Source organism: Carcharodon carcharias, chromosome 13, assembly GCF_017639515.1.
Source record: "Carcharodon carcharias isolate sCarCar2 chromosome 13, sCarCar2.pri, whole genome shotgun sequence".
NCBI lineage: Eukaryota > Metazoa > Chordata > Chondrichthyes > Lamniformes > Lamnidae > Carcharodon > Carcharodon carcharias.
In genome coordinates, this window is record NC_054479.1 from 106,141,707 (window position 1) to 106,165,245 (window position 23,539).

A 23,539-nucleotide genomic window follows, 5' to 3' on the forward strand; every position below is an offset into this window, starting at 1 on the left:
TGCGAGCGATTGAGGATGTTGGCATTGTGCACACTTCCTGGAAACCGTGTGCACACCTGCAGAATGTGTTTCTGGTGGTCGCTCACCAGCTGTACGTTCAGTGAGTGGAAGCCCTTGTGGTTGATGTAGTCCACTGAGTGTAGCGATGGAGACCTGAGCGCCACTTGGGTGCAGTCAATTGCATCCTGCACCTGTGGGAATCCCTGAAAGGAGCCACTGGCATAGAAATTGAATGCTACGATCAGTTTCACAGCCACAGGCAGTGGATGCCCTCCATGTCCCCTTAGCATCAAGTCCTGCAGTAAGTGGCAGAAAGGCGCAACCAGGTCCCTAGACATGCGCAATCATTGGCAACTGGTTCTCAGTCATCTGCAGGAATGACAGGGGATGTCTTTAGACGCTGGGTGTCGCCAGGTCATGGCTCACAGTCAATCCTGGGCAGCGTGTGCGGGAGCCTCAACAGCCCCTCCTTCATGAGGGTGCTGCTCCTGCCTTTGTGCGGCCAGGAACCTGAGTTGCTCTCTCCTCCATTGTCTTCGCTCTCTGTAGGCCATCAGGCATACAGCTGGGTCACCAGGATCCATGATCGTGACATGGTCCTCCTGCAGCATGGAAGAGATAGAGAGATGTGGTTAGCATAGATTTACTTAGCACCCTTTCCTGGCTCTGTGTGACCGTCCCTTGACGTTTCCCGGAGAGTGCTGGTCACCCCTCAGATGGCCAGAGATGGGTGTGCTGCATGGCTGCCCTGTCAAACTGTGACATGGGGGACACTGGTCCAAACTGGAATGCTGAGACTGCAAAGGGCTGTGAGCGCCTCCAGCAGTGACTGCTACATGTGTTGGTGAGGAGACTTGTGCAGTCCAACTGCTGTGCGGTCCGGTACAGTGGTTGCAGACTCGCAGTCTGTGGCGGGGTGGTGGGGGTAAGGTCTGGAGGGCTTGGTGGCACATTGCTGCCTCCGCATTGCTTATGTGGGCAGGCAGGCTAGGAGCCTGACCCCAACCATATCCCTGTGGCTGCACCTGATCTGTCTCAGTAGCAGAGGGATGGTCAGTTTATACAGGTGTCCCTACCGCATGGCCACTTCCCTCGCCTACTCCACCCCCACCTCAATTTCTTGTGCGCGGAATCCATCACCAGGGCAGCAGTTGCACTGGTGACCCCCACCCCGAGTACAGTCACCTCCGGGGCTAGGCAGCAGTTGCCCCCAGAGGCCACCCTGTACCCCACCAACCCGAAAACAGCTGCCTCCAAGGCAGGGCAGCACTTCACCCAGGCCCTCTGGAGCCCCTGAAGCCTGCAAAGCAACAGGCGACCCTGGCAAGCTGTGGAAAACGATGCTGTTCTCTCACCTCAGTTCCCCCAAAGTGAAGGCCGCCAAGTGCACCTCACCTGCGTGCTATTGGGAAGCACGTCAATGTGCTTTCCCGCCGATGTGGACAGACAATCCGGCAGGGGTCCAGAGCCTGGCGGGATGGCCTTTTAATGAGATGCTGATGTATTACAATGAGCTCCTTGCCGACTGTTGGTGGGAAATGCAGCCCGCCATCGGTGGGCTGAGCAGATGATCGCGACCTGCCTTCCCGCTGTCGTTAACCAGATCGCGCCATATTGTCCACGCCTACTGCCAGCAGGCATGGAAAATTCCACCCTGTTGGTCTATCACAGACCAAAGCAAATGTAACATTATGAAATATTGTTATTTGTTTTAATGTTATTGTGAATTAATCTGTAATAGATGTCAGTCGATAATATTTTTGACTCTCAGTCAGAAGGTGTTTGGATTCAAGCCCCATGCCAATCTTTGAGCAAATCATCTGGACAACATTGAGGGAAGGCTCTGCTCTTGGAGGTGCCATCTTTTACATGAGATATTTAAACTGATTTACCTGATTGATGTAAAATATGTGATGGCACTATTCGAAAAAGAGCAGTGAGTTCACCTAGGATTCAGTTTTAATCTTTTCCACCCATAGGTGGTAATTTGATGGAGCCGATCAGCCATCAGTTGTAGAACCTGCCAGATTTTCATTCCCTTGAATTCAAGGTGGTTGTTTTCAGGGAGTGGGTAACGGTGTCGGATGGAGGGATGATGGGCAAATCACTCTGCCAGATAGAAGACAGGCAGTGAAGCTGAAAATTTACCTCAGCCTCCTGACCAGCATAGTCTATTTGTAACGCTTTGAGAGGTTTCTCAGAGATGTGATGAGGCACTATACAAATATAGGTATGATCTTAGAGTTTTACAACACAGAAAGACGCCCTTCGGCCCATTGTGTCGTGTCATTGCATGGCCATTTGTTACAGCGGAAAGCAGGAGAATCTGCACAGAGATTACCTCCCTCAGTTTCTCAGTTGGATTGTAGCACCGTTGTAGAGTACTTTATCATTACTCTGGTATCAAGATAAGCTACAGTGGCTCCAAGCTATTTGACAAAAGCATGCTGACAAGAAGAAATGTTTAACGGTATATGTGAGAACGTGCACTCTGTTGCATTTGCTAACTAATATGATGTGAAAAGACAGCCCCTGGGGAGCAGTGCAAGCCAAAGCATTAGATTATGGGAACTCTGAATGACACAGAAAGGAAAAGAATGATATAGCAGCTGTCTCAAGCCTGGTAGCACGTGCACTCTTTGCAGTAAATCTCCATAATTTATCTTATCTTTCAGCAGTTACACTACTGAAATTAAATAGCACTGCCTTGTGATTGGCTACATGATTTATGTCACCGATTTTTTAAATATTTGACCCCTAAAGGTTATTTGAAAATGTTCCCACAGAAAATGGCATTCAACATGAGTTCAGAAATACACGTACAAGCATTTTTTTGCTGGGTAGGAAATTTTGAATGTTTGATTTGCTCAGAAGTGGTTTTTGTGTTCATTACCTGAATTTTCAAATAATTTTCATTTGGAAGACCATGTACTGCTAATTACATCCTAACTTTATTAAGTAACTAAAATATACTGATCCCAAGTTTATTTTATTCCTAACATTCTCTTTAAAATGATGAAATAAAAATGTCAGTTTTCCAATTATGTGCTCTCACCCATTGGAAGCACCCAGTGGGAAATCGCACATGTCCAATCCACGGTTTTCCACCCATAGTAAACTTAACATCATGGTTATGCATGGCCAGTTTCTCAACATGTGTTTCTGGGCAGTGAGGCTCTGTGCTGTGAGCACACATTTGGTGAATGTACTTTGTTGTTTCAAAATGTGACAAGTTAACCCATGAAAGTGCAAACTTCTAAACACAGATCAGCTATGCGTCTCCAATTCTTACGACAGCTGTTCAGGGAATCGGTGCATAGTGTTAATTGAAATTAAAACAGAAAAATGCTGGAAATACTCAGCAGGTCTGGCAGCATTGGTGGAGAGAGAAATACAGTTAACATTTTAGATCTGTGACCTTTCATTAGAACTGGAAAAAGTTAAAAATCTAGTAGGTTTTGAGCAAGTGCAAAGGGGGTGGGGGGGTAGCGATGGGGGAAAAAAAAGGGAATGCTTGTGATAGGGTGGAGGGCAGGAGACATTAAATGACAAGATTTCGAGACATAAGGCAAAATGGAGTGCTAATGGACAAGTAAAGAAATAAAAGATGTGTCTAGAGAAGGTGTGAATGACAGGATCCTAGATAGCTGCCATCAAAAAAGCAAAGTGAAGGAAATAAGAGAGAAACCAACTCAGTAAAGAAAAATGAAACAAAATGGGGGCAGAGGTTACGATCTAGAATTGTTAAATTCAGTGTTGAGTCCAGAAGGCTGTAAAGTGCCAGTTTGAAAGATGAGGTGCTGTTCCTCAAGCTTGTGTTGAGTTTCCTTGGAACACTGCACCAGGCCAAGGACAGACAAGTCAGAGTGGGGGCTGGGTGGAGAATTAAAATGACGGGTGAGTGGAAGCTTAGGGTCTCAAACTTGCGGAAAACATATCAGAAGCCCTAGTATGGAAGGTTGCACCATCCAAATAGATCTGATGAAGACAGAGGAACTGGAAGCGGGTTGCAAGGGAATGTAGTTAAGGAAGCTAATGTAATTAAGGGAGTCTGTGAACTTATAGTGAATATTGGTCCATAGCCTATCCCGAGGAATGAAGACAAAGTCAAGGAAGGCAAGAGCAGAGTCAGAGATGGACCATGTGAAGCTGCAAGAAGGGTGGTATTTGGAAGCAAAGTTGATGAAATTTTCTAGTCCAGGGCAGCAGCAGGAAACAGCATCAATATATTGGAAAAAGAGGTAAGGGTGGGGACATAAGTAGGACTGGAACAAAGAATGTTCCACATATCACATATAAAATGTTTCCACATATTCTAAACAAATATTAGTATGGTTGAAGGATTGCTTAACTAACATGAAACAGAGTAGGGTCATTTTCGGGTTGGCAAGCTGTTACTGGTGGAATCCCACAGAGATCAGTGCTGAGGCCTGAATTATTTACAATCTATTATCAATGATTTGGATGAAGGGATCAAATGTATGGTAGCTAAATTTGCTGATGACACAAAGATAGGTATAGGATAATAAGTTGTCGAGAGGAGATAAAGAGACTATAAAGGGATTTAGATAGGTCAAATGAATCGGCAAAATTTGGCAGATGGAGTATAATGTGGGAAAATGTGAACTTGTCCACTTTGGCAGGAAGAATGGAAAAGCACTGTTTAGATGGAGAGAAACCACAGAATTCTACGGTAGAGAGAGATCTGGTTGTCCTGGTATATGAATCACAAAATGTTAGTATGCAGGTTCAGCAAGCGATTAGGAAGGCAAATGGAATGTTGGCATTTATTGCACGAGGAATCGCGTATAAAAATAGGGGAGTGTTGCCACAGCTGTATAGGGTCTTAATTAGACTGCATCTGGAGTACTGTGTGTAGTTTTGTACTCCTTATTTGAAAAAGGATTAAATTGCATTAGAAACAGTTCAGAGAACGTTCACTCGACTGATTCCTGGGATGAGGGGGTTATCTTATAAGAAAAAGTTGAGCAGGTTGGGTCTATACCCATTGGAGTTTAGAGGAATGAAAAACATATAAGACTCTGAGGGGACTTGACAGAGTGAATGCTGAGAGGATGTGTCCCCTTTTGGGGTGGGGGGGGGATCTAGAACAAGGGGACACAGTTTAAAAATTAAGGGTCTTCCATTTAAGACTAAGATGAGGAGGAATTTCTTCCCTGAGAGTAATTAATCTGTGGGATTCACTTATTCAGAGTGCCTTGGAGGCTGAGTCATTGCATATATTCAAGGCTGAGTTAGATATTTTATTGACAAGGGATTCAAGATTATGGAGGGGGCAGGCAGGAAAGTGGAGTTGAAGCCACAATCAGGTCAGCCATGATCTTATCGGATGGTGGAGCAAGCTCAAGCAGCCAAATAGCCTACTCCTAATTTTTGTGCTTTTATGTATATCCAACAAATAGTGTTAACTGATCCTTTTTAGTGGAGGTCAGCTTAGGAACCTGACATCAAAATGTTTTTAACATTTACATTCTAACAAATTAAGGATAAGATTTCAGAATACTTGGAAGTGCATGATAAAATAGGGCAAAGTCAGCATGGTTTCATCAAGGGGAGGTCACGCCTGACAAATCTGTTAGAATTCTTTGAGGAGGTAACGAGTAGGTTAGACAAAGGAGAGCCAAAGGATGATATCTACTTGGACTTGACAAGGTGCTGCACAGGAGGCTGCTCAGGAAGATAAGAGCCCATGGTGTTAGAGGCAAGGTACTAGCATGGATAGAAGATTGGCTGTCTGGCAGGAGGCAGAGAATAGGGATAAGGGGGTCCTCAGGATGGTGGCCGGTGACTAGTGGAGTTCCGCAGGGGTCAGTGTTGGGACAACTTTTCACTTTATACATTAATGATCTAGATGAAGGAACTGAGGGCATCCTGGCTAAGTTTGCAGATGATACAAAGATAGGTGGAGGGACAGGTAGTATTGAGGAGGCAGGGAGGCTGCAGAAGGATTTGGAGAGGTTAGGAGAATGGGCAAAGACGTGGCAGATGGAATACAACATGGGGGAAGTGTGAGGTCATGCACTTTGGTAGGAAGAATAGAGGCATAGACTATTTTCTAAATGGTGAGAGAATTCAGAAACCTGGAGTGCAAAGGGACTTGGGAGTCCTAGTCCAGGATTCTCTTAAGGTTAACTTGCCGGTTGAGTCGGTAGTTAGGAAGGCAAATGCAATGTTGGCATTTATTTTGAGAGAACTAGAATATAAAAGCAGGGATGGGCTGCTGAGGCTTTATAAGGCTCTGGTCAGACCATATTTAGAATATTGTGAGCAATTTTGGGCCCTGTATCTCAAGAAGGATGTGCTGGCCCTGGAGAGGGTCCAGAGGAGGTTCATGAGAACGATCCCAGGAATGAAAGGCTTAACATATGAGGAAGATTTGAGGACTCTGGGTCTATACTCGATGGAGTTTAGAAGGATGAGGGGGGTTATCTGATTGAAACTTACAGAATACTGAAAGGTCTGGATAGAGTGGATGTGCGGAAGATGTTTCCATTAGTAGGAGAGACTAGGACCCGAGGGCACAGCCTCAGAGTAAAGGGAAGACCTTTTAGAACAGAGATGAGGAGAAACTTCTTTAGCCAGAGAATGGTGAATCTATGGAATTCATTGCCACAGAAGGCTGTGGAGACCAGGTCATTGAGTGTATTTAGACCAAGATAGATAGGTTCTTGATTGGTAAGGGGATCAAAGGTTACAGGGAGAAGATGAGAGAATGGGGTTGAGAAACTTATCAGCCATGATTGAATGGCGGAGCAGACTCGATGGGTCAAATGGCCTATTTTCTGCTCCTAAGACTTATGGTCTTATGGTCTAAATGAATACATTAGACTATCAATATAAAGGAGAAGCTACCAGCATACTCATTGTAAGCTTGTTAGGCTTACAGGGCTTACCTAAAAACTTGAAGCTTAATGTGATAACTGTCTTGATAATCTTTCTAGTACACATGTTCCAGGTAAGATGTACACTTAAGACATAATTTTACGCATATGTATTAAAAGTGGTAAGAGTTACCCACCAGCCATGTATATTGAGAAATCGCAGGTCAGCTGCTCAGGATTTCAACGTATGTTTTGCCAGTGGGTGAGACTCTCCGCCAGTCTTACACATTCTTATAAATGGCTTATAGAGCAGCAGCCAAAGATGGACATGGAAGAACTGAACTAGATTGTTGTCAAGTTCTTTTGGTTAATAGTTGTTGTGTGGCAAAAATTGATAGAACATTGAGTATTTTATGCTGATAAAATGTTAGGGTAAATTTTAGGAGTATATGTTCTGCTATAGGCACTAACCCGCCAAGACACATCAGAATATTGCATGTGGGTTGCCAATGATATTCTCAATTAAAAAGCATGGGCAGCATTTGCACAATTACCCAATACGTGCTCCAGCCAGCTAAACCTCCAAATAGTGACTATTCATAAAATCAAATAAAATTATCCCTTAAACTCATGGAGGATGATAGATGATAATTTGAGTCTACTCTTTTCACAGAATGAATCTGTATGAACTTATCCAGAAGAACAACTTCCAGGGTTTTACCATATCTCTTATTTGCCGATTTGCATACACTTTACTAAAGAGCTTACAAATGCTCTTTAGGGAAAAAATAATTCACTGTGACCTGAAACCTGTAAGTAATGTAAATATGTTACAGCTTCATATGTAATTAATGTCACCATTATGTAGCAATGGCCAATACATTATCAACAGCATTTGTTTGTGTTGTGAAGACTGGCAATGCATTGCTATATTATCTAATCATGGCTCTGCACTTTGATGTTCAAATACACATCTGAAATGTGACATTCCAGTCTCTTTTACTGAGACATTCAAAATAATAAGTAATTTCCCAACAACACAAAAGTTATCAAAATATTAAACCAAAGTAAATAAAAGGAGTCAGATAACAAAGCCAATGCAAGTTTCTCTCTTGGAGGCACAGAGTGTTAGACATCACCAATAGCATTATATAGAACACCCATGGCTAATTCAGAACATGTGGAATTGGGGGTCAAGTAGCAGACTGGATAGTAAGCTGGCTACAAAACAGAAAGCAGAGTAGAGGGTTATAGGTGCTTACTCAATTTGCCAAATGGTAGGAAGTGGTTTTCCACACGGTACTGGCTGGAAAGGGGGAAAAAATGATTTACCATAATGATACTTGAAATAAGAGGTTTTACCTGTCAGGAAAGATTAAACATGCTTGAGCTCTTTTCTTTAGAAAAGAGAAGACTGAGCAGTGACCTGACAGAGGTCTTCAAGATTATGAAAGGGCTTGACTGGGTAGATTTAGAGAAGTTTCCACATGTGATCAAGACCAGAAGTAGGTTATATAAGATAGTCACAAATAAATCCAATAGGCAAATCAGGAGAGATTTGTTTACCAGAGAGAGGTTAGAACATGGAACTCACTACCACCCAGAGTAGTTGAAGTGAGTAGCATAAATGCATTTGAGAGGAAGCTAGATAAGCACAAGAGAAAGAATAGAAGGATGGGGTTAGACAAAGAGGGGTGAAAGGAGACCTGTGTGGAATATAAACACCAGCATAGATCTGTTGGGACCAATTGCCCTGTTTCTGTTCTGTAAATACTTTGCAACTTTATAATACACTGGCAGCATTATAGAGTACACTGACAGAACATAGCACTTCGCTTCCAAATGTAATAGTAGAGACATAAACAGTCTTTTGTATTGATTCAATTTGTCAACATTCGCAAAACTTTTGTGGCAATTATTTTTTAACTATAAGATGGAATTTTGCAACAAAGGTTCTGCAGAAATATTCTGAATTACAAAAAATACAGCAGAAATTCACTTCATACTGTTTAGCAACATCTTTGTGAACCAATGGCTTTACCAGAGAATCTTAGCACTTGTCAGTAAACACATTCTGTGCGCAATCTTTCATTTATGGAGTAGATATTTGTGCTGGGCTGCCATCTAGTGGCAATAAAATAAAATTATGATATTTGACAGCTGATATTATGGGATAAACTTTCCAGTGGTATGCAGAAGCTTTGCACAAACATCTTACAACCGACTCCACCAAATTTCTCAGAGTTGGTGCGAATTACAGAATCATGTCAAATTCTGAGTCAGAACTGGATCTTATGCTGGGAGTTTACTTAATCAGGGCAGAATTTCCAGTGTTTCTAAAGCTTTTAAAGGGATTACAATATCTATTTAAAGGAAAGGTTTATTTCTATCAGTCAAAATTTTATCAGAGCCTGGAAATATTTCCAAAGGAATAATGATTCTGCACTTCACAGTACAGCTATAGAGCTGTCTGCTTCAGGAAATGCTGTGTTCAACTCCAGGGTGCTGTTGGGGGATATCTCAATTACACTTCTTGGGGTCTATTAATTTGCTGAGGGCTTCCTGTCGAATTAGTGTGGCCTTGAGAAAACAAGAGAAAGCCGCGAGACCCTGGCTGGAGGCGAAGACAGTTGATTTTATTTTTGTTGTAACAAGAGATGTCGACTACACTAGAGTCACATCTAACGAATACAAGCACGTATCCAGTTTTTATAGTAAGACAGTTTCATTCATTGCTATGGCTAATAATGCAACAGAAATAGTAAACAATACACGGAGATTGCTTCCCATTTCATATTAACAATTGTACACAGTCAAGTTCATGTTACAATGCAGCCGGAGATAAACTCTGATAAGTATTGATAGCCTGTTAACGATCGGAGGTGAACTCCGATGAATATTGATAGTGTACTATTGTCTACTTACAGACATCCATCTCTCTTTAACTGCCCTTCCGTAACAAGATTATGGGTGTTCACAATGCCCAGACGATTCCGATTATTTTACACACACAAAATACACATACAACCCACATCAACGTCTGTCCTATCTTACACAGATTTACATTATTAACTAGCTCAGCCTTTGTTCTCAACGGACCCAGGTTGGCTTACGAGCAGCAAGGGTCTGAGTACCAACACCAAGGAGTTGTCCCTACTTACCTTTTCATCTAGCTAATGTCGGGGGGAACCACCACGCAGCCAAGGAACCATGTTCTCTGACTGAAAATTCCCTACAACACATGGTTCCCCCATTGGGCAGTTCACACACCTGTCTCAACTATCATTGCCCTCCACTTCTGGTGCAGAACTCGGGCCCCCTTCTGCCACAACTGCTGTCGCTACTTCTTACATTTAGTGATGCACAAAGCTAGTATAATCTTTAGCTGAATCACTACCAATAAATGAGATATGATCTGAAGCCACGGGTGGTTTTGAACATTAAACCCCCAGTTCCATACAGCCTTGTACTAAGGCTCCACTTGGAGCGCATTGGCAATATCTCTAAGGGTTTCTGCTTCCGAAGTAATTTTCCTGAGTCTGGTTAAGCTGTCTTTTAAATGCTCTGGATCTCAGCGAATTGCTCAGGTACATGAGGGATGGGCGGCAGCACCGGCTACCGGGAGATGTTGAGAGCAAAGGCTTCTGCGGCTTCAATAGTCTGTCTCTTCCGTGGGTGAATTTCTATAATATGTGCTGATGTGATACACGTGGGTACCTGTGGGCTGAAGCAAAAGGAATCATTATGAATGGGGCAGGTCACTCTTCCGTACTGCATTTCGGGCTGTCCCGTTGTCACGCAGTAGGTGTCCCCTCCCTTGTGGTAGGAGAGGTCACGGCCGGAGATATTTTTACGATGCACCCGCTGGTGCGGTTTAAACTGCACTGGCTTTGTTCGGCGAGGGTTAATGGGTGTGGGCATGCTAGCAGGGTGCCAGACCGGCAGCACCCCTCGGTGCTCACCCCCACCAGGACCCCTTGCTTGAATATTGCTTCGGCCGAGGCCAGGTGGTAGTGAATTGTAACCTTATCCCGTCAGATTCCGATATTTTCCACTTCATGCAGGGGGTAGGGCCCCCCCTCGCACTTGTCCCATATCGGAAGCATTAGGATGACCCCTACCACCAGGCTATTGTTCACTGAGCACCCTTCTACCACCAGGACTATGTGAGACAACCCCCTGAAGGTGCACGGGTCAAGTGTACCAGGGAGCTGTCCGATCTGTCTCAGGGCTGTGTTCCTCATCCAATCCGCGGTTTCTCCCTGTTTAATCTGCCCCAGCCCTGTCTTCAACTGACTGTGGGGCCCATCCACCTAAACTGTGACAGACTGCCCCTTTCACCATTCCCTTCTCTAGCTGATACTCTCCATCAATCAGCTGATTCAGGGTCTAAGCCTGCCCCTGTATGGTCCAGATCCCCTCTATCTCAGACAAACCCAAGACCCCCCCTTCTCTGGCTGTCTGGGCAATCAGGCCGGCTGGTCCCTGCTGGAGCCGCTTAAGGACTGCTTTTAGTTTGTCCTGCCCATCGGGACATTGGCTATGTCTAGTGAATTAACCACCGATGTCCCAGTGTTGACCCCGGTCAGCAGGTTGTTCAGTGTCGACTGTTTACGCCGCCGACAAAGCCTGTCAGGATTTCGGTGTGGGGTGAAGGCCTGTCAAGCTCTCTGCATGGCCATATGTGCCATGTGGCTGTCGAGGGCCTGGGTGGTTGGTGGGCAATCACCGGGCATTCCTAAGTCGGCCAGATTAATTATGTCGGCACGGTTTCATACTGTACATTGCTCCTGTGCTGCTGTTCCTGTTCCTACATCACCATTATCCCATATCTCACTCTCACCCCCTTCAGAGGCAGAGCGGCCGTCTGAGCAGCCCAGTCTGCCGCCGCATTGCCCTTGTGTTCGGGGGTGACTGCTTTCTGGTCTGCTTTAAATTTGATTACTGCTGTCTCGGTGGGTAGGTCAGCAGCTTGAACGTGATCCCGGATAAGGGACTCGTGCTGGATCACGTCCCCTCCCGAGGTAACAAACCCCCGGCAGGACCAGGCCGTCATATAATCACGAGTGACCCCGAAGGCAATCCACTGTCTGTGTAGATGTTCGCCCTCTTGCCTGTGCTTAATCGAAGGGCGACCGTTAGTGCAACGATCTCAGCTACCTGAGCTGATTGGGTCCCATCCAGGGATCCAGAAGCAACAGTCGTGAGCGTATCATCGGCCACTGCCCATCCCATGCCTGGGGTCCCGAGGTGGTATTTCCGGCACCCGACTACAAACAGGGTGAAGTCAGGGTTCTCCAGGGGGTCCTCCTTTAGATGGCCAATGGGCTGGTCCCATACCTCTGGGGTGCAGTAGTGGTCCTCTCCCTCTGAGGAGTAGTCCAGTCGGGTTATGTCCAGTGTCGCGGACGATCTTAATGGAGCTCTCCTTTGGTAGAAGGACAGTCCCCCACTTAGCCCATCCAGTGTTTGATATCAAGTGGAGTTTGCCCACATTCAACATCTCCACTGAAGTGTGGCGGGTATGTAGTATGATCTTGCCCGTCATTACTGTGGGCTCGTTTGTCTGAACAGCCCAGGCTGCACGGTCTAGGGCTGCCAGGCAGTCACTGAACCCCACTGAATCCAGGGATTGCTTGGTTGAGTAGTAAGAGACCGGTCGTGGGGTGTCGCCATGAGTTTGTGCAGCTACAGCGTTGTAGGTATTGCCATTGTGGTGGCAATAGAGGTGGAAGGACTTAGATGAATCTGCCAGCCCCAGGGCAGGCGCGGACATTAACGCTGTATTTAGTTTGGTAAAAGCCTGCTCTTGGTCCCCATACCAGACAATGGGTGTTAGTGACGCTTGCCCTCCCTTTAAAAGATTGTTTAAAGGGGCCGCCGGGGTGGAAAAGTTGGGAATAAAGTGTCTACAGTAATTAAACAACTCCATTACCTGGCGGACTTCTCTGATGTTAGTCGGTCGGGGCTTGTTGCCAATGGCTTCCCTCCTGCTTACTGCTAAATCCTTAGTGCCCTGCAAGATTACCTGCCCCAAGTACTGGGCCTCCCTTTGTGCTACCTGGGCCTTTGTAGGGTTCGCTTTAAATCCGGCGAATGCGAGGCGGGCAACTAAGGCACCAGCACGCCCTCTGTCCGTCTCGGATGCCATGAGGAGGTGGTCTACGCACTGAATGATCGTACTCCTAAACAGCTGTAGGTCCAGAAGGTCTAGGGCATTGTGCATTTCCCAGTGAAATATGGCAGAGCTGTAGTGAATACCCTCCGGTAGTCGTGTCCAGGTGCACTGTTGGTCACCCACGGTAAAAGCAAATTTGTCTTGGGAGCTCTCAGCTAGCAGGAGGGACCAGAAACCATTAGTGATATCCAGGACAGTAAAGACCCTGTGTTCTGGTTTGAGGTTGTTTAACATGGTCGCTGGGCTGATGACGATAGGGTGGATTCGGAGGGATTAGGAGACCCTGTTGAGGGCAGTAAAATCGATGGTCGATCGGTACGACCCGTCCGGTTTGCGGACCGGCCAAACTGGGGAGTTGGTTTTGCTCGCAGCCTCCCACACTGTGCTGCCTTCTTGGAGATGTTTCACGATCTCCCTCAGCGCAGCCATGACCTCTGGATGTATGAGGCACTGGCAGGAGGGTTTGTGCAGTGGCCCCGGAATGATCGGGAGTGGTATCTGGACCCTCCCACAGTTCATGCTTCGTGGCTGTCCAAACCTCTGTAACTAGGGAACATATTGGTCCATAGACAGGGATAGCTTCCCACTCCCGCATTAGTAATTTAACAGTGCCTGTGGGTTAGTTTTTCCTGCTTATTGGAGGCGGTGAACATGCCCGGATATAGGCCCATGGCATGTATCAGGTGGGAACATATCAGCTTATGTTCCAGGGGATCTATCAGCGCTCCCAACCGTTGTAGTAAGTCAATACCGAGGATCATTCCCTCCCCTCAGTTTGTGACCCAGAGCTGGACGGGCACTTCTACCTGTGCAGTTTCCAGGGAGACTACCTCGCTAAGGTCTGTTATCATAGACCTCCCTCCCCCCACCGCCCCAACCCCCTGAATAGTCGCCATAGTGGGGGTCAGGGGTAAAGGAAGGTCTGAAAGGGAGACGGACGTTGCAATGGTGGCCCCCTAGCACTGCGGGTACGTACATTCAGGGGTCCTGTTTAAAGGGGGCCGCAAACCATCATTCGTTCGCAAGGAGCTTAATGGCCTGGAGTAATTCTTCCCTGGAGAGCTTTTCTAGCTCCCCCCGGGAGTTTTCCTCGGGTCCTCTACTTCCCCCCTTTACCTGTCCACCCCATGTCCCACAATCGCCTTTCTTATGGTCTAGTCAGTTGCAGTTCATGCACCTCAGCCGCCTCTGTGGGCTTGACCGAGTGCAGTGGCCCATGCCCTGGCAATTGTAACACCCGATTGTGTCGTGTCTCAAAGCACACACTGCCAGCTGTGCAGAATGTTTGGGGGGAGCCTGGGGAGTCATTATTGACCTGACAAGACCAGTTTAGCAGGGTCTCGTAGGTGACCACTTCCACGACCCCCATTGCTAAAATATCCTGGTGTTTTTTGGAGAGCCCATCTTTGAGGATTTTCAAAAATGGGGCATCACCCTTAAAGGGCTGTCCTGAATACTCCCGGTACCTGGCCCATAGTCTCTCGCCACACTTGTGGCTATTCTCCCCCTTCTGCTGCTTAACCAGCATTATATAATCCCAATTGGGTGCTGGTTTTCCTGAACTTGCATCAACTGCCTGCCTAAAGTCATTAGGTGCTGCCTCCCTTGTGTCTGGGGCTGCATTAACGTTTGGTGTCCATGTCCCGTTCTTAAAATTGTCCACTAGTCCGTCCCATGTTGAATATCTGTCAAATTAAGAACATAAAAACATTGAAGAATCATATATACATAGACTAGTTCCCTTGTAATTGCTTGGCAATTACATTGGGAGATACATATTAGGACATATCGGGCGAGGTGGTGGCAATGTGGTAATATAATTGGACTAGTAACCCAGAGGCCTAAGTTAATGCTCTGGGGATACAGGTTTAAATCCCACACACAGCAGTTGGTGGAATTTAAATTCAATTAATAAGTCTGGAATTGAAAGCTAGTCTCAGTAATGGTGACCATGAAGCTATTACTGAGAGAAGGAAATCTGCTGTCCCACCTGGTCTGAGCTACATGTGACTCCAGACCCATAGCAATGTGGTTGATTCTTAACTGCCCTCTGAAATGGCCTAGCAAGTCAGTCAGTTCAAGGGTAATTAGGGATCAATAAATGCTGGCCTTGCCAGTGACGCCCACATCCCATGAAAGAATAAATTTAAATCTTTTAGAATGTATATTGTTGTTTTCTTTACCATAAGAACATATTATTGTGTAATATTCTTCATTCTTTCTGCTAGGAGAACATATTACTTTGTCCCAAAGGGCAAGGATTAATAAAAGTAATTGATTTTGGATCAAGCTGCTTTGAGAATCAAAAAGGTTTGTACGGATAAAATATTTTTCATTTTATGCACTTTTTTTGTTGTACTTTCAAAAGAAAACAACATTTATCTCCTTGGTGTGCATGGACTAGCCATCATTTAGGAGTCATCTGGCACCCTACACGATGGCAAAACAGCTTAGTTTTCATACAATCAGTGTTTGTGAGATGGGGCACTATTCCAAAATAGATAGTGACTTCTATCAGGCAGAGCAAAGGAGGTTAATAAAGCATTTATTTTCAATGATTCACTTTTGTTTTGCCAGTTTCAAGAAATGGAATGCATGGAATAGGGTATATTAGATAGAAATAAGAGTTTTTAAAATAAAGAAAATGAAGACAGAAGGAGAAAAGTAACAGAACAGAATAAATTAATTTTTTTGTATGTTTAGAAGTCTGTGCTTAAATGGTTTAAATTTACATAAAACATTGCTTCTGACATTTGAATTGTGTTATTAGTGCAAGCTAAGGTGCTAGTTTTGACCGTATTATGTGAAAAGAAAACAATATAAATGGTCATTGGTGAGAGACAATATTCCCCTGGAGAAAGGGTTATACTAGAGGAGATTTTACTTTATTGTTGTGCACCTGAAAAGGCATGAGAAAAAGTAAGGCCAGTTGTATTTAAGGGGAAGCAGCAGATTTTGTCCCTGTTCTTACTTCCTCGTGCTGAAGCAAAATCCACACCCAGGCCCACTTCCTGTTAGGCCTTCTAAGTACAAAGAACTATAGCAATTGTAGGCCTAAGAGATCTGCATGAGGCCTATTGATCATTTTAGGCGTTGCAATTCAATAAGAATTTTGAGATAGGACTAATGTGAGTCTGCCCCATGACCCCTGCAGACCTTCTGTTCTGTGTTAATCTGGCACTTGTACCAGGTCTTCGTGGGTGCTTGTCCTCTGGTTTGCTAAACATAAGAAATAGAAGGAGGAGTAGGCCATTTGACCCCTTGACTGTGCTCCACCCCATTCAGTGAGATCATCGCTGATCTGATTGTGGCCTCAGCTCCACTTTCTTGCCTTACCCCATAACTCTCTCAACTCTTCTAGATTAAAACTCAGCTTTGAATATATACAATGACCCAGCCTCCACTGCTCTCTGGGATAAAGAATTCCAAATATTAACAATAAGCTGAGAGAAGAAATTTCTCCTAAATGAGAGAATACTTATTCTGAAATTGTGCCCTCTAGTTCTAGATTCCCCCATGAGGGGAAACATCATTTCAGCAATCATTCTGTCAAGCCCCCTTGGAATCTTACATGTTTCAATATGATCATCTCTCATTCTTCTACACTCCAGTGAGTATGGACCCAACCTACTCAACCTTTCCTTACAAGGCGACTCCTCCAATGCAAGCATATCATTAGTTAAATAAGGAGACCAAAACTATATGCAGTACTCTAGGTGTGCTCGCCAATGCCCTGTATGGTTGTAACAAGACTTCCCTATTCTTATACTCCATCCCCATTGCAATAAAGGCCAACGTTCCAATTGAATTCTTAATTATTTGCTAACATTTTGTGATTCATGTAAGAGGACACCCAGATCCCTCTGTACTACGAATGAGCATTGAGAGAGGAAAAGTCAGGGCGATAGCTGGGAATACTAGCCTCGTTGTTGTAAATATGTTGGGTTTTTAGCTACTACAGGCACAGGCCCATTTACACCCAGTCACAGAGCTCTAGAAAATTCTGGGATGGTACGTTGAAAGCATGGAGATGGGGTTGGAGGTGGGCAGATTGGGGGCATGTGGGGGGATCAGGAAAATAGGGAGAAGCTGCATTAGGGTGGCTCCTGATTAACCCACTTGTGTGGGTCATTGCTGGGATGGGTTGGGAATAGAGTCAGCTGTCCATTGCACAGAAGAGGGCAACTAATGGGGGGGGATTTAAGACCCCATTTAGGGGCATTTTGCGATGGTGTTGGTATTTTCCTGCTGTTACAGTGGCTTCCCTCTGAGTGCGAAGGCTGTCAGCTCACTGTAAGCAGCCAGCCACCCAGTAGCAGGCTGAGTAGTCATCAGAGCCAAGGACTCCATGCCCCAGTGATCAAAGGCCACAATCACAAGCATCACTAACCTCACAGAGTTTCCCCTCCACCTTGATGGCCCTACTCACTTCGGACTCCTTTACTTGATGAATTCTCTGCAGGTAACTGAGAATGCCTCCATTGTTGAGGTTCCCTTGTACTTGTACCCATTCCTAGTAGAGCTGCTGGCTGCAGATCATCTGATAGGGCATCCAGCCTCAGGCACCTGGCCACTGTTTTTAATAGGATAGTGAGTGTGGAAGCCACTTTCTATAACGTTCTGCTGGTGGACGTGCTATCAACATGGTTGGGCTTGGGATCCCCCTATGGTCCTGCCATCAGGGTTCTGATGACCACGGGAAAATTCAGCCTGATGAGTCCACACCCCATTTCCTCCTCTCCCTGCGTGGAAAATGTTGATTTCTCCCGGCAAAGGGGAAATGGAAGTCTACTATAATATTTCAAAGGGAAATAAATCTGATGTGGTGTTTATCACTCTGAGTGAACAGATATGTTGTTTGGTGGTGGGTTTGTAAGGTTTCAGGAGGGGATTTGGCAGCAGATAAGGGCACAGTGGGAAGACGAATCTTTCACCTCCCTCTCCACATGCTTCCAGATTTCCAGATGTCCCTCAAACTGCTGCCAGATACTGAGACTCCATCCCAATCTTGTCTATTCCTAATCCCTTTCCTTGTTCTCCCAGTCTCCAGACCACCTTCAGTGTTCAGAAGGTAACACTTGGCGTAACACCCTTTCTTACAATTCTTCTGACTTGCCATGAATAATGCCATGGGAGGCCAGTTAATATATGTTATAGATTAAAACAGAAGCCACCAGACATTTGTTGGCATCTGTAAAGAGATAGGATTGGTGTAAAGAGATAGGATTGGTTGAACCTACAGGTGTGTACCACCTTTATTACTCACTTACTTTATTTTAATGTTTAAAAATCTATTACATTTGTACAACAGTTTATACATACATCCAGAGCAGATTCTACCGCTCACCTGAAGTAATTCTTGGTCACCAGTTTGGATTAGCAATTGACATGTGGAGCTTTGGCTGCATCTTAGCTGAGCTCTACACTGGCTACCCACTCTTTCCTGGGGAAAATGAAGTGGAACAGTTGGCTTGTATCATGGAGGTATGAACAAATTAAGTGTCTACCTATTTAATTATATATTTCTTTTTAGATTATCTCTTACTGTATTTTTTTTTCTTAAGGTATTTGGGATTCCACCAGCAGAAATCATTCAAACTTCGCAAAGAAAACGTTTGTTTTTTGGTAAGAGATGGAATTGAATTGAGGAAGAGTTTCTTTTTTAAGTTCAAGTTCAATAATGGCGTGAATAGTTCAAAATATTTTTACAATTCTTGGACAATAATTTGTTTTTAGCAACTTATTGACACTTATGGATTTGTGTAGAAGTAACAGTAACCTACAGATAAGAAAAAAATAAATGCCGAGAACAATCTTTGAAACTACAAAAAGAGATAAAGGTAATGTAAATATTCAGGGAACAGAGAAGGTTATCAAAATAAAAATAACAATGGGTAATAACAATTATACCTGTTCAAAAAATCAAGCAGGAGTAATGAAAAAAATATATATTAAATTGCCAGCCAACCAATGTACAATGCATCAGTAACAGAACAGGATAATTGAAAACTAATTAGAAGTGAGGAAACAGATCTAATAGGACAACAGAAATATTGCTACAGACAAGAATCAACAGATAAAATAGCAGGCTTTTGTTTAGAAAAGATAGGGAAGGAACAAGTGGTGACAGGGCAACTGTGTTAATCAGAAATATGAGAGTAGCAAGGACATAACTAATAAGAAAAAAGGAGCAAATCCATTGGATTGAGATAAAGATTAGGAAGGAATTGGAGACACTATTAGAGGTAAACTACATATCACCAAATAGTAGCAAGGGAGGAAGAAGCATATATGTGCAAATCTGTTAAATGAAATGATTAAAACAATACAGTTATGATCAAGGGGGCCTTCAACTCCAGTCCGCAGCACTTACCAACCATCTATTAAAGATAACCATTTCAACATCACAGAAGTCAATTATAAAGGTGACGCAGACTCAACTGTTCAGTAAGCCCCTTGCAATTTGTTAAAGTTCAGTTACTTTAATTACTTAATCCTCAATCTTAGCATTTTAAAAGCTCTGCAAAGCAAATATTTTGTTGTTCTGGTCATGAATATACATCTTCTTTATATCTATCTTATACCTGTATTTACCCATGGACTTTCAAATTCCTTTGAAGAAGTAGTATAACTGAAATATAGATATTTAACAGCTTGAATATGAAGCTTATATAAATATTTAACAACTAACACAATCACTATAAGCGGTGGGGACTGCATTGCGAATGCATTTTGCTCTTTATGGTGGACGGTACAACAAATGCAATGAAATAACACCCAAGCCTTCCTGGAGTTTCCGCTTTCTGACTTTCGCCTCGAATTGTGAACAGTGCAAATAACAGATGGAGAATTTGAGTAGCTTAAATCATCTGTCTACACTGTTAGCAAATACTGGGGGCATTTAGAAAGTGGAGACATTTAGGCAGCTCCAGAGAGCTGTTTGAAGCTCCTTGAAGTCTTGATTTTGCTGAAATCAGCAGAATTTTAAAACAGTAAGTACTGAACCAGGCATAATACCTCTTTTGTTGAAAGACAGTACTGCTGACACTGCAGCGCTCCCTCCATACTGCACTGAAATGTCAGGCACAATTACACACCTGTTATCTCTTTTCCAAAGTGGAACTCAAACCCACAAATTACTGATTCAGAGGCCAGAGTGTTACCACTGAATCACACCTGTTTGGTTTAAACGAGACGTAATTGCCAGCATGGTTATTAGGTTTTAAGTGGCTCTGTGGCAATTGATGCCTGTGGTAATGCCTTTTAGTAAGCATTATTTGTCTAATGCATGTAGCTGTCTGTGATGAGACTGGATGGTGTAAATGGTGGGGAGTATGTTCCCAAAGTGGCAGGGAACAAAAGGAGAGAAGAGGTGGTTTCAATTTAGCAACAGGAGCAGGGTTACTATCAGAGTTTGCTGTTTACTATCAGGATTTACTATCCTGGTAATTTAGCAGATAGAATAGGGGCAGGATCTGCACATGGTGAGACACTGGGCACAAGTGCTGTGGAGTCAGGGCTGGAGGAAAGAAGAGTGTAGTACTAGCTCACCAAAGAACACATTGAAGTGCCTACTCCCTCTTCTAACAGTTTGTTCTTCTCTGCATGGCCCCTGCTAATTTTTCCAATCATGCTCAAGTGGAAGCCCTACAAGACAGCCCATGTTTGGAAGCAAATAGTTTGTCACAAGCCTTTAAGTCACCAAAAGATTACTTCAACACCAGCCAGACAACCTTCAAATTAGTATGGAAAGTGGCCCAGAACATGGAGAATTGCAGCAACAGCCAAAGAAATAATCCAGCAACTAACCTGTAAATGGTAATGATCCCTTTAAGTAACACTACTGGGGGGTTCTTCATGCCATTGAGGTTAAGAGAGGGCATAGGCTGAAGTGTGACCTCCAAATTGGCAGCATTATACACTGACATCAGATCTGCATGCTACCAGCTGTACTTGGGAGGCATGCACAAACATCCTGACAAATATGGCATCCAGCACACATCTTTTTGGATGTGTGCGCAGATATTGGCAGTTGCTATTTTAATAATTTAAGAGGCCTCAAAGTGACCAAAAAACTTCCAAAGGCCTTTCTGTGACTCATAAAAACTGAAAGCAGAATTTGCAGTGAATGTGTTTGCTTTACATATGTATTTGCATATATGAACTTGGCACATTGTATGTAAACATGCTGCAAAGTGAAGGCTGATATTACATACAAATTTAATTAAATTCTTTCCATTTAATAATTTTAAACTGTTGGCCAGAGACAGTCTGAGAGGACAATTCTTGGTTCTGCATTTCCTCTCCTGTTGTTGTCAAATCAACAAAATCACTATGTTCTGGGCAGCCAAGGATGGAAATTGGTTTTGACCCACTAACTGTGCTTTGTGCTTTTTATTTCTACTGTCATGGTTCCCTTTGCATATGGAAGCAGGCGCATAATACATATCGAGTATAATGTGTCACCGTATTACTGAAGAAAATACTTCAGATGGAATATTTCCCATAACTAGTAATGTTGGTTGCAGGAAACAAAAGTACATCCCTGGTGTCCAGTGTCTCTAAAGACTTCAGGGAGAGGAAGGTCTCTCTACTGTTACAGAGCATCCAATCACAGAGTGCTCAGTTGCAGAAAGAAAATCATGAAATTCAAACCTAGGCCATGTTATAAATTTTGAAAAACAATTGGCCCATTCAGACTGCAACAAGGCACAACAGTGAATTTCCACTACCCCACCCGTTGAATCTGAGGAGGGCACCCCAGTTAGGAATATAGGAACAAGAATATGCCATTTAACCCCTTAAGGCTGTTCTGCCATTCAATGAGATGATACCTGATCTGTGACCTGACTCTATATACCTATCTTTGCCCCATATCCCTTTATTCCTCTGGTTAACAAAAATCCATAAAACTCCAATTAAAAATTAATAATTGACCCAGCATAACTGTTACTGGCAGGAGAGTTGTGATATTCAACCATCCTTTCCATGAAGAAGTGGAGCTCATTCCTGAAAGGCCTGTCTCTAGCTTTTAGACCATGTCCCTGAGCCCTAGATTCTCCAACCAGTGAAAATAGTTTCTGCTATCTACCCTATCCGTTCCCCTTTGACATATTGAAGGCTTTGATCAAATCACACCTTAAACTTCTAAATTCCAGGAAATACAACCCTAGTTACACTGCAAAATTTATAAGCATCTTCTCAAAATTTGTAAATGTCGTAACCTCAGAAGTGGGCCTAGGTCAGGGATAGAAATTATCAGTGGACTGAAGTCCTGCCCTGTCAAATATGTTAAGTGTGTGTTTAGCTGTCAGGAGGAATTTATTTTCACAGAGAATCATCACCCTCTGGAACAAATTGACAAGACATCTGGCTAGTAAGGAGTCATCACAGTGCTTTAGAAAGGAACTTGACAAGGAGATGACATTTCCATTTATTGAAGGGTAAGCTGCTAGTTATTTGTGATTGTGTTAAGTCATGGGTATAATGGCATTCTGGAGTCTTGCCATATTGTTTAGGGAGATGGAGAGGGCTGCAAAAGTTTTCTCCCAAGTGATCATGTGGTTGTGGGGATTGAACACTCTGCAGAATTGCACAGCATCTGTTTGACAGGCCTGATGATTTTTTATTGGTTCTCTCTTTCGTGCATTTGTACATCTCCCTTTAGACTCTTTAAAATTTTGTGGCAGTTCAAAGGGAAACCATTTAAACTAATTTATCACAACAAAAGGTTACTTACAACAACGTGAAAATGACATAATTATACAAAGTTGATTTTGAACTTGCCACTCAAACATAATCCGGTCAAGGGCTGAGCAAGCAGGTATTTCTGAGGAATTTTGATTGGCTACAACAGTGTAAAGGGGTAGGTCACCATTAAGGAAGTTGGGAACGAGGAACACTCATTGTAGCTGTCGGTGCTGCAGCACTGCACAGAGCCCAAATGTTCCTCACCTGGCATGGAATGTCTGACTGCTGGAAATGATGCCTGGGATAAAAACATAGAAACTAGGACCAGGAGTGGGCCATGTGGACCTTTTGAGCCTGCTCTGCCACTCAATATGATCATGGCTGATCCTCTATCTCAACACCATATTCCCACTTTCTCTCCATACCCCTTGATGTCCCTAATACCCAAAAAATTATCAATTTCTTTCTTGAATATACTCAGTGACCTGGCCTCCACAGCCTTTTGTGGGAGAGAATTCCACAGCTTTACCACCCTCTGAGTGAAGAAATCTTTCCTTATCTCAGTTCTAAATGGCCTGCCCCGAATCCTGAGACTGTGGCCCCTGATTCTAGACTCCCCAGCCAAGCAAAACATTTTCCCTGCATCTAGTCTGTCTAGCCCTGTTAGAATTTTATACATTTCAATCAGATCCCCACTCATTCTTCTAAACTCTAGTGAATACAGGCCCAGTCGAACCAATCTCTCCTCATATGACAGTCCTTCCATCCCCGATATCAGCCTAGTGAACTTTCACTGCATTCCCTCTATGGCAAGCATATCCTTTCTTAG

The 23,539-nt window shown here is 43.9% G+C and overlaps 1 protein-coding gene across 3 annotated transcripts in view; it reads left to right on the forward strand.

Annotated features, from left to right (window-relative positions):
- dyrk4 (dual-specificity tyrosine-(Y)-phosphorylation regulated kinase 4) overlaps nt 1-23,539 on the forward strand; it is a 92,318-nt gene that overhangs the window by 57,634 nt on the left and 11,145 nt on the right. For all 3 annotated transcript variants that reach the window (XM_041203191.1, XM_041203193.1, XM_041203192.1), the window contains 4 exons: nt 7,516-7,654; nt 15,249-15,330; nt 18,332-18,504; nt 18,585-18,645. In XM_041203191.1, coding sequence (XP_041059125.1) covers nt 7,516-7,654; nt 15,249-15,330; nt 18,332-18,504; nt 18,585-18,645 — 455 coding nt within the window. The remainder of the gene's footprint in view (nt 1-7,515; nt 7,655-15,248; nt 15,331-18,331; nt 18,505-18,584; nt 18,646-23,539) is intronic.